Source organism: Trichechus manatus, unplaced genomic scaffold, assembly GCF_000243295.1.
Source record: "Trichechus manatus latirostris isolate Lorelei unplaced genomic scaffold, TriManLat1.0 scaffold00022, whole genome shotgun sequence".
Lineage (NCBI taxonomy): Eukaryota > Metazoa > Chordata > Mammalia > Sirenia > Trichechidae > Trichechus > Trichechus manatus.
The window spans coordinates 21930319-21946109 of record NW_004443958.1 but is presented as its reverse complement, the minus strand read 5'-3'; the positions used below and the strand labels follow the sequence as shown (position 1 = coordinate 21946109).

General features: G+C 41.4%; 1 protein-coding gene across 1 annotated transcript in view; it reads right to left on the bottom strand.

The window, feature by feature from the left end:
• Positions 1-1558: 1558 nt before the first annotated feature.
• Positions 1559-15791, bottom strand: part of KHDRBS3 (KH RNA binding domain containing, signal transduction associated 3) — a 186126-nt gene continuing 171893 nt past the window's right edge. The window contains exons 8-9 of the mRNA XM_004373022.1: positions 4037-4095; positions 1559-2174 (exon numbers count right to left, since the gene is read on the bottom strand). Coding sequence (XP_004373079.1) covers positions 2083-2174; positions 4037-4095 — 151 coding nt within the window. The 3' untranslated portion in view covers positions 1559-2082. The remainder of the gene's footprint in view (positions 2175-4036; positions 4096-15791) is intronic.

Here is a 15791-nt window from a genome sequence, read left to right as displayed (position 1 = left end):
AAATTAATGATACCTTTCCTTCATAGACCCCTGGCTGTTTTTTAAAAAAATTATGAAATAATTTTGTAAAACATTTTATATTTACTTTACAAAAGTAGTAATTTGTTTTACAAAATTCAGAAAGTGCATAAAAGTACACAAGTAATTCGTACTCCGTAAGTCTAAAATAATTAATGTAAAAAATCTGCAGCATAAATAAAATTTGGATCCTAACATGAACATTAAGTTTAGTAAACTGCTTTGTTTTTCTTAACGATTTGGAAGTGATTTTTCATGTTACTCAGTAGACTGTTATATTTTTATAAAAGAAAGAAATCTGAATATTTAAATACTTATTACGATGACCTGAGCCTCCAGTCTCTGCAGCTTATGGTAAAGCTGACTGGATATGACTTGTTTACATTCAGGTAGCTTCTCTTCTGACTGGAGGAGTTGATTTGCCTTAATCACTAGTGTTGGTAATAGGGAACCATCATGGGAAATTTTCATGCAACTTACGCATGAAACTGTCTTCATCTTCCTTAGCGCATCGGAATAACTGGAACAAAAAGGCGCTTACCTTTGTTTGTTGTAGGTGCATAACCAGTTCCTTTGACAATCAGATGGCTGGCATTTCCTAGCAAAAGAAAAGAACTTTTTACTCACAATAAAGAGAAGAACATCTCCCAAGAAATAAAAATTACACATTTTATACAATCTACAATTTAAACAAAAATTAAGCCAAATGATTAAAGAATAACTTTAGTAAATATTTGTCAGTTTTAAGAAGTGCCCTCAATTACTAACATTTATAACCAAATAATGTATTACAAACAACTAGTTATGAGGTTTTACATTTGTTTAATAGGGAATAATTGGCCCCAATTAAACTGACTAAACTACAGCTTTTTAGATTACTAAAACAAATTAAACTTTTTAAAATGAGAATTTAGGTGCTCTTAAAACCTTTCTAAAATGGATAATGAAACTGGCTAAGTTGTAATCTCCCTGGTTTTATTAGTTATATTAAGATAAATTAAGTGAGATTAAAATCTTATTTGATTTATTTACCTTTGGAAATGAAGACCGTTTAAGGGTTACACATCCTCAGCCTTGACGACTGCGACCTCAATTAGTCAAGTCAGAATGCCTTTAAAAGCTTTGTGCTTATTGCTTCCAGCATGGAGGGAGGTGTTCATTAAGGTACCAAAAGTCTCATAAAAAATCCAAAGTTGCACTAGTGAGAAAACGCTCAACAAGATGAAAACTGATCACATCTTTTCCAGAAAATCCAGTAGTTATTTTAAAACCAGTTTTTAAACAAGATTTGGTTTTGCGTGGTTTTAACGTGCCGCTCAAGCATTTGACTCCATTTGGATTCTTTAAACAGCATTTAAATCTACGGTGAGTATAAAACGGTACATTTAATTTTAAACCATTTTTTAAATAAGTTGTACAATGTTTAGTGTGGCCCTTTTATGACAAGCGCTGTTAAATGAATTCTTTCCCTGTTTACAACTATTTATGAAGGCCTTTTTAAATAAGAAAAACATGAAACTGTTAGCTCACACACACGAAGTTTCTTTCAAAAGTTTATTTAGTATCAAGCAAGAGAAGACTTTGCTTAACACTACAGAACATTTCAAGACTTGAGTTACAAAAGAATACCACATTATTTGCACTTGTAATTGGTTTCCCTTTTTACGCATGTTGGCAAGAGAAAGAAAAAAACTAGCATATGGCTGAAAGATAAAATAACTAAAGTCTATGGAAACCTTTAAAATGAAAGGTGAGGCTTATGTTAAAAGAATGGATTAACAAATTTAGTAAACCTATTTTTTTTAACACTAGTTAATCAAAGTTATTTTTCTTTTTCTTTTGATGACCTATTTTTCATATACAGACTAGAAATAACAAAATTTTACATGTCTTTTTTTTTTTTTTTTCTGCCGGGTTGACGTTTCAACAAAGTAGTTTAAGTTCCATCCATTCGTATTTTAAGCATTTTGATTTATGAAAAAGGGATTGTTCATAGAAAAAAATTACTTTGAACAGTATACAGGACTGGTGGAGATTGGTATTTCACAACATCAGACAGTACAATCAGTATCTGCCATACGGCTGGTCTCTGTAGACGCCCTTCGTTGTCCTTGATGAGGGTGCCTTGTGTCTGCAGTTAGTCCACTCCTCCTGCCCTAAAACAAGGAAGATGAATCACAATGAGATCATTGCCATGGTCCCCCCGGCTTCATTTTTCAGAATCTAATTTAGCCCTGAGGCTACCTTAGCCCAGTGTTAGACATCACACTGAAGATATATACCCGATGGACTGTAAAAATACCCAAGGGGAGTTACTTTTAAAAAATCACGAACACAATGGAAATGGCAGTCTCATGAGCACAACCTATCAGCACAGGAAGAAAAGTGGGTTTCGCATCTTAGATGGCAGCCGACTTTGCCAGAACGTTCCTCCTGGCCACTCACTCAGCACAGGCTCATTAGCTCAAGTAGCAAATTGAACTGCCTTTTGTGAAATGTTAAGAACGTATTTATGAATAAGAAAGAGAATGGGAAAAGGATCACTTAGATTTCCTCTTAACAGCAAAAAAAAGAAGGGGAAAATAAACATCTGGAAAAGGCCAAGGAGAAAAAACTGGAAAAAGGCCAAGGAGAAAAAACTGGAGAGCAAAGCGGGATCGGGTGGCTGGGCGAGAGACTGCTGTCACTCTCCACAGGCCCTCTCAAAGAAAGACTACATGGAAGTTGTTCCGGGTGGAAATTTACACCTCCGTAACACTTAATGAATATGAAGCCAAGTTAATGACGTAAAGTCAAATTTCACTCGTTGTTAACATTAAATACATACTGGACAATGGTGTTAATAAGAAGACCACTCTGTCATCTTCCTCTCCGGAGATCAGATACCTGTTCAACCTCTCAGCCCTCGCACCCAGCTACCTCCAAGTCTTGTCATCCAACAGTTAACATCCCTGCTGCAACATACAGCAGTTTAAAAGCCATGTGTCCACAGAGACCAATTTAAAAGGCTGTGAAGGAAAAATACTTAAAACGACCTCTTCTTTTGATACAAACATGCAATCAACGTCATTCCCTCAAGCTAACTTGAATCAATTTAAGAAGACAGCATTCAGCAAACCAATGTAATTCACTTAAGTGTCTGTTACCACTAACCAAAAACAAAAAACCAAGGCACAGTCATCACGGCTTCAGGCAGGTGACTAACAAAATGCATTTCAAAAGGAACACGGGAAAATGGTTTTCTAGGTACGTTCAGAGAAATGTCATACCATCCATTAAACAGACTCGGGCGTCACTTGCGCTGGGTCCTAGGTATTCATCAAAGCTCTGCAGCTGATAGAAGCTTCCTGTTCTCTGATCTCTCTGCCCTGCGGCAAAGGCGCTCCTAACTCTCATTATGTTGCTACTGCCAATTCTTTTAATTAAACCTGCCATCCTTCCGCGTGTTGGGATACGGATGTGGATTCCCAGCGCCTCCACCCACTCCCTCTGAATTAAGTGGGGTTTAGCTGTCTCTGCAATCCTGCCAGACCCTGCCTGTCCTGCCTGGCTCAGGGCTGTGTAACCTTTCTGGAATGACTCCCAGTGTGGTTTTTAAGAGGACCTGAGCTTGTGAATGAATTAAAACATAAAGATGGGGGTGGAGGGAATACTTTAGAGCTATAGTCTCAATTGCTTCATTTTCCTTTACTGTCAAGGAGCAAAGACACTTCAGAAAGACCCATACTTATCAAGTGTCTGCAGTACAGTAAGCTATTCTAGACACGAGAACATCAGCACGTGGCAATCAACCTAAACAGAAAATCGAGGTTCAGAATCTGAATTCATATAATCTTCTGTAAGCCTTTAGTTCTCTTGAAATATTAAATTTGAATATTAAAGGAGCCTCTGAAAATTGCTAGATATGCACAAATGAACTGTTTCATAGTCAAAATGTCTTTATGAATTTCCTCTCCAATTAAGATCTGTACATTTCTTCCTTTGGCCATTTTCCCTATTTATGGTTCATTCCACTCACCGTAGGAATCGTACGTCTCCTCACTGAGTCCATGTCCATAATCATAGTAATCAGTACCACTGTATTAAAAACAACACATACACACACGGAGAAAAAAGACAAATACAGAGTTAGGGCAAAATGGTCTGAGTTCAAATCATATTCAGTGCAGTACTCTAAAAATTACAAATCACTAATAAACGGCATGGCTGGATACCGAAAGGAACTCCCTTGAGACGTCAGAGCCCTAACACAGACGCCTTAACTTCCGGGTTACCAAAGATCCCTCTCGTAGTCCCCCAGTTTTAATAAAATAAGTGCGTCAGACACCTTAACCACAAAACTGGCCAATCCACACACGGTGAGTGCTGACTGCGGCCCCGGTGCTGGAGAACTCTGAGTCTGGAGAGAGAGGGGCGTGCCTTGGACAGCTTAGTGCCCTGGGCAGAGAAGCAGGGCCAGGCTTGGCCAAGGGGCAGCGGGAGTAGAGGAGAAGGCAAAACCACACACTCTGACTGACAGATGGAAAGCCTACCGAAGGCCAGACTGTATTTCTTCTTTAACCCTTATCCACCAGAGGATCTGGTGCTATATGAATTGTGGGCACTTCACCTGATAATACATTAAAAACAATAACACAATTAAATGCTTTAATTCATCAGCACTATCCCATTACCACAGAGCCCTGGTGGCACAGTGGTTAAAGTGCTCGGCTGCTAACCGAAAGGTCAGTGGTTTGAACCCACCAGATGCTTTGCAGGAGAAAGATGTGGCAATCTGCTTTTGTAAAGATTTACAGCCTTGGAAACCTTATGGGGCAGTTCTACTCTGTCCTATAGGGTCGCTATGAGTCTGAATCGACTTGACGGCAGTGGCTAACAAAACACCACTCAGCATTAACTATTGTTAATAGGAGAGCAGGTGAACGGATCTTTGCCATCTAACCATGGGCCCCTCAGAAGCCTGCGGTTACATAAGGTACAGCTGTATTCTACTGCACAGCATCTTCTGGGGTATCAAGAGGGAGGGAGCGTGGTATCATTGCCATTTTACAGATACTGCAAAACAGGCTACATAGACACAATGTACTTGAACTGGGTATAAAATTGTACAGGCTCAGATCTGCGGAAAATCTAGATCATCCAGCCCTAGCATATATGTAGTTAATTCATGCTGCTATTCTGAGCATCTGAGGAGGCGCGTCCACTCACCTTCTCAGGTGTTCTCATGTTTACTTAATTTTGTAGGGAAGCAATCGTCCTGAATTTGCTATCCTGAACTATCATGGAAATAAACACCCACGTTATTTCAACTTCATGCAATAAAGTAAGATGTTTCTAATCAAAATAGACAATGATACAGCTCAGCTGTTGGACACCTTCGGAAGACACACTATGAGTGCTAAGATCCTTGCTGTGCCTACTGCACACGAGCTGCTGAGACCCCCCAGAAAGCCGACACAGCAGCCCTGAGGCAAGCAGCACTACTGTACCCACTTACAGGTGAGGACGCTGCAGCTCAGGAAGGCCAAGAAACTAGCCTCAAATCTCACAGAGAGTAGTGTGGCTGACGGTCTCTGATTGCAAAGGCCACACCGGTTGGTCACCCCAGAACTCGTTCTCCTCCCATGTTTCCTTTCTCAGGTAGACGGCACCAGAGATTAGGCAGCAAGTCCAGTGACTGCAGAACAGTATGGCGATTCCTTTCAGAAAGAAGTCCGCAGTGCGAGAATGGTCCTTTATGCCTCACAGGTGCTGCTCCTTCTGCCAGAAATGTTCTCCTCGCCTCTCTTTCCAAGCTACTTCCCACTCAGACTCAGCCTGATCGCCACTTCCTCAGAGAACCTGCCCAGTCTCGCAGGATCAGGTGGTTCCCTGTTACGGCACACGTTCATTGTTTCTTCTCCCTCTCCTGCCCGCAAATGGGCTATTACTAAATCTGCTGAGTGACTGGGTACACGGTATGTCACGGATGGCTCCTTAGAGAACGTAATGCTTGAACAGTGTTCTGAGTCCAGGAAGGTGAAGCTAATGAAGGGGTGGGGAGAAGGAGCAGACAGAGACAATGGCAGCAGGGGCCTTCCAGGCAGAGGGAACAGTATATGCAAGGCACAGAGGCAGGAAAACAGGCTGAAACACTTGAGTGTCTACAAGTAGGTATATTAAATAGAGTTAATAAGTACTGATAAAGTGCCTGGGCCAGAATGTTCCTCAGTATAAAATGTTTCCTCCATATGCAAATTACAGTCCAGACTGTTATCCTGGTTTAATCACGTCCTCACAAGTTAATTAAATCAGTGTAACATACTGGTTATAACATGAGCTTTCTGGCATAAAGATAGAACATCAACTGTCTCAAATGGGCTGTGCTAAGCTTTCTGAGCTCTTTCAAACCTTGCCCAGGATCAGAATAGTCACTCCTACAGATGACTCCTTACACAAAGTAGCACTGTGCAATTTTCCCACAGAGGCACATGTGCCTACTCGGGTTAAAAAAAAAAAAAAAAAAAGGTTCCTTAAATTGAGGGCTGGGATTCCTAGGGAGCTTAGGAATGGAAGTACTGTGAACTAGGCCCTGCCTGGTTCTCTGTGTGCATGACCTGACTTAGCTGACATAAAATCTCTTTTCACAGACAAGGCAACGAGGCGCCAAGAGGCTGAGCCACCTGCCCAGGGTCACACAACTACTAAGTGGCAGCACTGGACTCAAAGCTCAGGGCGCTGCCACTGCCACGTGCTGAAAACGCACATTTGGCCACCTTCCGCGGGCAGATGCCCCTTACCCTGAGTGCGCTGTGGCTCCAGCAGATGGAAGCAACGCCTCTGGGTCGCTCCCGACGGGGGGAGTGTGTGATCCCTCCTCATGCTGAGGTCTCCAGGAAACTCTGCCACGCGACCATTGCGACTGCTCACCGCCTTCCTTCTCCCTCTGGCCTCAGATCCCACCCCTCCCTTTCTGTGGCCCTAATTTTCCCTCAAGGCACGATACACATTTATGGTGAGAAGAAAAGACAAGTGACTAGCTGGAAAAAGAGCAGACAGTTTTCCCATTCAGAAAAATAAAATAAATGGCGACAAAACAATGTGGCTTTCCCACTTCTTAAAATTTATAGTTTTAAGTAAGAGAAATGTTATTATTCTCATCTTGAGAACAGAAACTCAGAACCAACCGAACCTTTCGATAAAAGGCAGTATCAGATATCGGCCAAGAGATCTGGGTCTAAGCTTGGCCTTCGCCTGCCGGGCGGCCTGGCAGAGCCCGTGTGCTCGCTGGTCGAAGCGCTTCAGCTGTAACTCAGGGTTGGTCTAGGTGCCACCAGATCCCCCCTGCAGCTCTAACCTTCTCCACGGCTCAGTCACACCATCTGGCCCCACGGCAGTCAAAACGACTTTTCCCTTTGTTGAAAATAAAATGGTTACTGCTTCTTAGAAACTCAGTGCTAAGTTAAATGAACCTGAGACTTCTTTCCAAAGGTCAGAAGTTACATCTTAACGGCTCCTCAGATAAATAAAACCTTGATGTTCTTGCGGATTTTATTTCTGTTGTACAGATAAAGAGGAGCCTCTTCATAAACCTGAGAAGAACTTCCCTTTCTGACACAGTTCCCAATTATTTAACTTGGAACTAAAAACGGCAGGTCCTGAGACTAATAAACAGAAGAGTCAAACAATTGCTTTTTGACCAGACTTAAGCCTCCTTTATTATAGGAACCGAGCAGTCCCGAGCATCGGCTACGGATTGGAAATCTATCTGCGAAACCTTCTGACACAGCTCAGCATTTAAAAAAAAAACACTGTGGGTAAAAATGTTTTCCAATGAGCAGGAGGATAAAAGGTAGCATAATGTGGCCTGGCAATGGTTTGGTGCTAAGACAATCTTAGCTCTGACAAGTGAAAACTTCAAACTGACGTTTGCTATCATTTCACCCAGCTTCTGATTATGTATTTATTGCAAGACTGTCATCAGGCTGAGAAGTGGGAGCAGCTGAGACCCATTCTCATCCCTGTCAGTTCCATCTGAATTGCTTTCGCAGCATTTCATTTCGTGTACCTCAAATGTCCATTAACCAAAGACGTGTCCTATTTCCCAAGGATAAACTAAAAATCCAACATTTGGCAAAGTGGAAGAAACACTAAAAAATCTCTTCATTTTGGATACAACTTATAATGTTAACATAGGCAAGAAACCACATTAGTCAACTCCGTCCAGATTAAGGGGAAGCCCCTTCCCCAGCAGATCAAGAGTGGCCTTCTGTCACTGGCACTAGGACGCTGTCTCCCCAGGCCTTCTCTCCCCCTCCATGCACCATGTCCGTTATCAGGGGTCAAGGAAGCCCAAGCGTTCAGCATAATTCCTGGCTTTCCCAGAGGTCTTCGATCCCACCAACTGGAGTCAAGCAATAGCCTCCAGTACTGGGAGGAAGGATGTCCCTCTCCTGGCAGGGTCGAGAGGCAAACTGTCGCGCTGGGACCGAGTCCATGTCTCCCTCAGCCGCCTCAACAAGGTCCACTCGGAAGGAACCTGCAACCCCCCTGCCCTGGCAACCCGGACTTGCCTTGCCCTGCTCTATTTTTTTCTATAGCATTTGTCATCTCTAACACACAAAACATTTATTATGCTTATTGTCCATCTCCTCCCAGCAAAGGGAGAATGAAAGCTCCACAAGGGAAGAATGAGGGTGTTTTCTTCACTGAAAACAAGCTCCCTTAGAAAAAATGGTGCTCAGTACATGTTTATTAAATACACTGACTGCAGGAGTTAGAACAAAACTCCAGAAAACTACGTGCCCAGGCAATTTAGGAAAGGCAATAGATTAGAAATGGGTAAAGATGAACAAGAGGCTGTCTTCAACCCTCCTCTCTCAATTCTAAAGGTGCAAGATGGAAGGACTCTTCTCAAAGGCACTTAGAACATTTTGAACGTTGAACAGAGTTGAAAAAATAAAGCAAAATGAAGCACTAGGCCCAAGTGTGCTCATGCATAAAGAAAACATTTCTGGAGTAATATATGTGCAAGATTCTGTGCTGGGAGATGGAGATACAGAAATAAATAAGGGGTGATCCCCGCTCTCCAAAAGCTAGTGAAGATAAACACATAAATGCACTTCAGTAGAACAGAGTATCGAAGTGCGTACAAAATAACGTGGGATCACAGTCTAGTTTTGCTGGGAGGTGGGAGGAAAGTATGAAGGAAGGGGCTATTCAGTGAAGGTGCTGTGAAGGGTCGAGGAGGGAAGACGTGAGATGTGAGTGGGATTAAGACTGCAAAACGGTTCTTGAAAAACGGAGATTACTAACCTGCCTAGTACATACAGGGCGCCGCTAAGCTAACGTATATACTACTGTATGATCTCCGTAGTAGCATTTAACCACATGACAATTCTATCATGTGGATATTATTCTATCCCCTGTATATATATATATATATACATATATATATATATATAAGAAAAATGAAGCTCCAAGATGTTAAATAAGGTTAAATAACTATCTAAAAATGAACAGGTGCGGACCAGCGCCGGGACTGTAATCAGGTCTGTCTGGTGCCCTTTTCCCACACCCGGCTGCCTCCTCCTTATCCGTAATGCTAAGGAGTATGGGAGTGTGGAGTTTATCTTTTTAACAGAGGAGCTACAAAAGTTTGTTTCTTCACAGCACTAGCTTTATCCACCCCCCACCCCTCCCCACATAACCTTTCTCCTTATCCCTGGCGTATATTCTGTTTTATTCACATCACTTTTGGCACTTCGTATGGTTTTCAAAAAAATATTTTACTGAATTTTTGGTGAAAGTTTACACAGCAAGTTAGGTTCTCATTTGACCATTTTCACACAAATTGTTCAGTGACATTAGCTACATTTTTCACAATGTGTCAACATTCTCTTTAACTGTGTTCTGGTTGTTTCATTTCCAGTACTCCAGTTCCCCTGCCCCCATTTGCCTTCTCATCTTTGCTTTAGAGTAATTGTTGACCTTTTGGTCGCATACAGATGCTTTCTAAGTAGAGCACTGATATTACGAGCAATATCTTTTATTTTGTATAGGCTCGGTTTTAGGTTTAAAGAGTGTCTCAAAGCGATAGTTTCAGGGGGTCCTCTGTTCTCTCTCATTCCAGTTTGTCTGGCTTTCTTTTGTTTCTTTTTTTTTTTTTTTTAAAGAATTTGAGTTCTGCTCCACATTTTTCTGCCATTCCATCCGGGACCATCTACTGTGATCCCAGTCAGAACGGTCAGTGGTGGTAGCCGGGCACCATCTAGTTCTCATCTCAAGGTGGACACGGTTGTGGACTACAAGTCATGGAGACTTGCTTCTTCTCTGAGCTTTTGGTTACCTTCTTATTGTTTTGCTCCTGGTGAGTAGAGACCCATAGCTGTGTCTTAGATGGCTGCTTGCAAGCTTTTAAGACCTCATATGCTATTCCCATAACTAGGATGCAGATTGTGATTTCTGTGAACTATGTTATGCCAACTGACTGAGTTGTCCCATGAAACTACGGTCCTAAGCTTTCAAACCCAGAAAATCCATCTTGGAAGGTGTCTGGTAATGACTGTGGAGTATCCGTCTCTGTGTCTTCAAATGAATATATGTGCCTGTACCACATACTTGTATTTACATGTATCTATAGGTACTTCTATCTGTTCTCATCTATGTACACACCTGTACCTCATCGTATACCAATATGCCTATTCCCACCAATAGGTGCTCAAACACTCATTTTTACTTTGGTTGTGCTGTGCTCACCTCATCCACATTTGGTGTCACTTTTCCCATCACCAGAAAAAAAAAAAAAGTCTCTATGATCTCCCTCCTCTCCTTGGTAACGACCAATGAACACTGGTCTCTGTCTGTATCTGTTTTTGTCTTCTTTTAAAAGGGTCATATTTGTCCTTACATGCGTGACTTATTTCACTCAGCATTACGCCCTCCAGGTCCACCCACGTTATAATACGTTTCGTAGTCTCAACATTGGGCTGTATGGTTGTGTAGTATCCCACTGTATGTATGTACCACAATTTGCTTATCCGTTCATCTGTTGATGGGCACTTCAGTCGTTTCCATTTATTTGCTGTTGTGAATATGGCAGCAATGAACACAGGTGTGCACATGTCTGTTCATGTCATTATTTTAGGTCTCTAGGGTATATACCTAGAAGTGTGGTTGATGGATCATAGGGTAGTTCTATTTCTAGTTTTTTGAGAAAGTGTCATACTGTTTTCCACAGTGGTTGTACCATTTTACAGTCCCACCAGCAATGAGTAAGGGTTCCAATCTCCCCACAACCTTGCCAACATTTGTTGTTACCTGTTTTTTGGTTTTTTTTAAATCAGTGCCATTGTAGCCGGGGTAAGATGGTATCTCATTGTAGTTTTGAACTGCATCTCTCTAATGGCTAAAGTGACCCTATAGGATAGAGCAGAACTGCCCCACATGATTTCCAAGGAGTGGGTGGTAGATTTGAACAGCCAACCTTTTGTTTAGTAGCTGAACTCTGAACACTATGCCAGCAGGGCTCCCCCCATGTATAGAGAAGAGTACTTATTTAACGTTCTTGCCTTTTCATTTGGAGTACTCCCTTGACTAATACTTGCAAAGCTGGTCTGGTAGTGGCAAATTCCCAGAGTTTCTGTTTGTTTGGGAATGTCTTGATTCCTTTTCATTTTAATGGCAACTTTGCTGGGTAAAGAATTCTTGGTTGGCAATTGCTTTTGTACAGTATTTTATATATATCACTCCATTATTTTCTGGCCTCTAGAGTTTCTGGGAAAAAATCTGCACTGATTCTTATGAAAGACCTTTGGTATGTTATAACGTGTTTTTCTCTTGCTGCTTTCAGAATTCTCTCTCCTTGTCTTTGGTTTTCAAGAATTTTATTAGGATATGGCACAGAGTTGATCTTTTTATTTCTCTTCTGATTGGGGTTTGTGTAGCTTTCTGTATTTGCAGGCTTGGTTCTCTGTTCAAGTCTGGGAAATTCTTTCTTGGCAATTGTTTCTGTGCCGTTATTCTTGTCATGGTCCTCTAGGATTCCAATAATTCTAATTGTAGATTTCTTAATTGAATCCCGTATTTCCTTTTGACTTTGTTCACTTTTCTTTGTTCTTTCTCTTGGGTCTCCTGAGACTTGATAAGTTATTTTGTCTTCTAATTCATTTATTCTATTTTCTCTCTGTTCGACTCTACTGTTGAGTATTTCTCTTGCTTCTTCTGATTCAGTTGCTTTATTCTTCAGTTCCAGTAGTTTTTTTCTTAATGTTTTCAATTTCCTTGTTGAATCTCTCCTTTGTTCCTCCATTTGTTTTCTGATCTCTGCTAGTTTGTTTTCTGTGTGCTTTTTCTTCCTTTAAACACATTTAGCACCATAGTCTGAAAATAATCAACTCTTTGTGTTAGTCTGGCCTCCACAGGGTAATTTATTTTTCTTCATGTTTTGCTTTTGAGTTGTCCTTTTACTCTTGTGATTTTTTGTGTTTTACTATTTTTTGTTGAACTTGGGCCATTTTGTTATCTTTTTGTTTATAATGTTAAATTTTGTATTCTGGTTTTTGTGGGAAAATCTTCTGGTTGGGCACCCTGGTGGTGCAGTGGCCAAGTGCCTGACTGCCAACCGAAAGGCTGGGGCCTGTGCTGACCAGCCACTCCGTGGGAGAAAGATGTGGCAGCTCACCTCCACAGAGACTCATAGCCTTGAGACTCCCACAGGGCAGATCCATTCCATCCCACAGGGTCACTATGAGTCAGAATCGACCCAGTGGCAGTGGGCTTGGTATCTTCTCCTGAGCACTAGGAGCCACGCATTTCCTTCCATGTTGCCTGTCAGTCTGAAGTACTCCCCTTGCCCTGGTGCTCTTTCAGTTCCTCCCGGTTGTAATGTCCATCTGTCTCGGGCCTCAGCGAGATTCAACAGCACACTCTCCCAGTGCAACGGTCTCCCTTCACCCCCTTCCAATTGCGCAGCCTGTGAACTCCCATGGCCAATTTGTGACACCTTAAAAATTCAGGCTACAGCTTCCTCAGATTGGCTCCCTTTCCGTGTTCCCTGTTTAGGCTCTAGCCCAGGTCTGTCCCAAAATGGCTGTGATGAGTGAGGGCTCCTGATGTTAGTGGGTAGGTTCTCCCAGTTTCTGTGCCATCCTCACTCTTCTTCTCCCCCTCTTCTGGACTCACTCCAGCTCTCCAACTCTTCAGCTGCCATCCGGAATTCTGAGATCTCAGTCTGCTTGTTTTCATTCACTGTTCAGTGGATTAGTTGCTCAGTCACTTTGCCATCTTGCTCTGGCCTCTTGGTATGTTATTTTGATGTGAAAAATAACTGGTATCTTTATTTAAGTTCTGAACATTTTCTTTTTTTAAAATTCTCTCCTCCCCTTCATTCTTTCCATTTCCATTCTGGTTATTCCAGTTAGATTATTTTTAAGTTCTGGGCTCTATTTTTTATGTCTCACAATGTTTCTATCATACTTTCTAGCTCTTAACCCTTGGGTGCTATTCAATAGTCTACTCAGGCATCTGATGACTTTTTAATTACCAGTCTTATAACTGGTTAGGCCTTTATGGATATCATTCTTCTTATTCATTTGAACATGTAAATACTTACTTTATAACCTTCTTCTATTCTATGAGATATGTTCTCCCAAGGCGTTAGTTTTTTGGTTTGTTGAGTTTAATGTTTCCTAAATGTTGTGTTATCTTTGGATATGTGTTAATTTTTTCATTTGAGATTCTCAGTTTGTCTGTGGTTGCTTCAGTTTGTTTAAAGTAGCCTTCTTCTGGTGGTTCTAGAAAAGAAACAGAATATACTACAGGGTAGGGTATGTAAGTAGTTTGCCTTCTGTTATCTCTAATCATTTTGATAAAAATCAGTAATTTAGTTAACATTTACTAAATGTTTATTATGTGACAGGAACAAGTGAAACCCTTGATATGCCTAACCTAGGCAATAGTTCCAGACTGCCTGTTCCAGTCTAGTACTGCCATTCTACTTAGAAGCCTTCATCCTATAATAAGATTTGAATAAAAATCATTTTACAGTGCCATTACTGACTTTCTAGTCATTCTTCTTCCACTTCTCACTCTTGAACTTTTTTTTTTTCATGACTACTGTTACTTTAAACATAGTGATAGGTCAGAATATAGGCCTTATAAGAGCCTAAGAGGGCATTTGCTATCCATCCAGACAACATACAGAACTGAATAAGGTAATGGTTAAAACTGCAGTTGCTAATCTCATTCATGAGGGAGTACAGGTGGTAGATTATGACCCACTGGGAAGGAAAGTGAAGAGTACCTCATATAGTAGATATTAGATACTAGACACTTTCACCCTTATTTATTTCTTCATTTAAACCTTAGACAACCATTGAAAGTTTTTATAGGTAAAGCAGCATAAATGAAAGTGATCTTTAAAATAAAATCTTGGGGCTACTCTTGTCTTCTATTATCACAGGTAACTGAAAGATCTGAAATTCCTTCAGGTAAACAGCTAAAAAAATTCTCATCTGCTTTCAGTAAGAACCTTACTCATATAACAGTTCTTTAATAACATTTTGTATTTCTTCAGGAAGACTTGAACAGTAAGTTCCAGAATCAGGTTATACAAATTTGTTGTAAGGACAATTTAGCCAGAGTCCAGCCATTTGACTTCTGCTTTGCTAGACTTTGGCCCTTCCTTGAGACTTGTTTGCTAGACTCCTATCGATAGCTATTCTACTAATTCGGATATTGTCACCCAACCTAGTAAAGGAGATAGAGGTACCAACTTCAGTCTTGTCTTCTGTGTTTTGCTAAATGTGTTCAGACTAAACACACAGCTATTAGTCTGTTGCACCTCTTCACCTTCTGGGAATTACAAAGGTAGACAGGGCCAGTTTCAATGTGTGTGGGCCATGGCCTCATCCTCTCTTCCCAGGTGCACTCAGCATTCACTGAGCTCCCACTATGGGGCAGGCACACAATTTCGATGTCATCCCTGCCCTTCAGGAGCTCATGGTGTGAAGACGATCCATTTGGTGGGAAGACTGCACAGGGCTGAAAGTTAGACAACTTGTTTTACTCTCCCCTCACTGCAGAATCCACCTCTCTCCCAGGGCACTAATGCATATGACATCTTCAAAATGGCCTTGCAGTGGTTTTCAAAGTGTGGCCCGTGGACTTCTTAGAGTCTAACAAGACCCTTCAGTGGGTCCGCCAGGCCAAACAATTTTCAAAGTAATACTTAAAACACTGTTTGTCTTATTCACTGTGCTGACACTGGCGCTAAATGTGGTGGGTAAAACTGCAAGAGCTTTAACAAGAATCAAGGCAGTGACACCAAATGGTACTAGTACTTAAAAAGCCAGGTTCACTTAAGGATGCCCTCAATGAAGCAGTAAAAACTACTGCTGCTGCTGTTAGGTGCCATCGAGTCGGTTCCAACTCATAGCCATGTGTACTACAGAATAAAATGCTGCCCGGTCCTATGCCATCCTCACAATTGTTGCTATGCTTGAACCCACTGTTGCAGCCACTGTGTCGATTCATCTCGTCCAGGGTCTTCCTCATTTTCACAGACACTCTACCTTACCAAGCATGATGTCCTTATCCAGGGACTGGTCCCTCCTGTTGCTATGTCCCAAGAACATGAGACGAAGTCTCACCATCCTCGCTTCTAAGAAGCATTCTGGCTAAACTTTTTCCAAGACTTATTCATTTGTTCTTCTGGCAGTCCATGATATATTCAATATTCTTTGCCAACACCGTAATTTAAAGGCATCAGTTCTTCTCTGGTCTTACTTATCCAC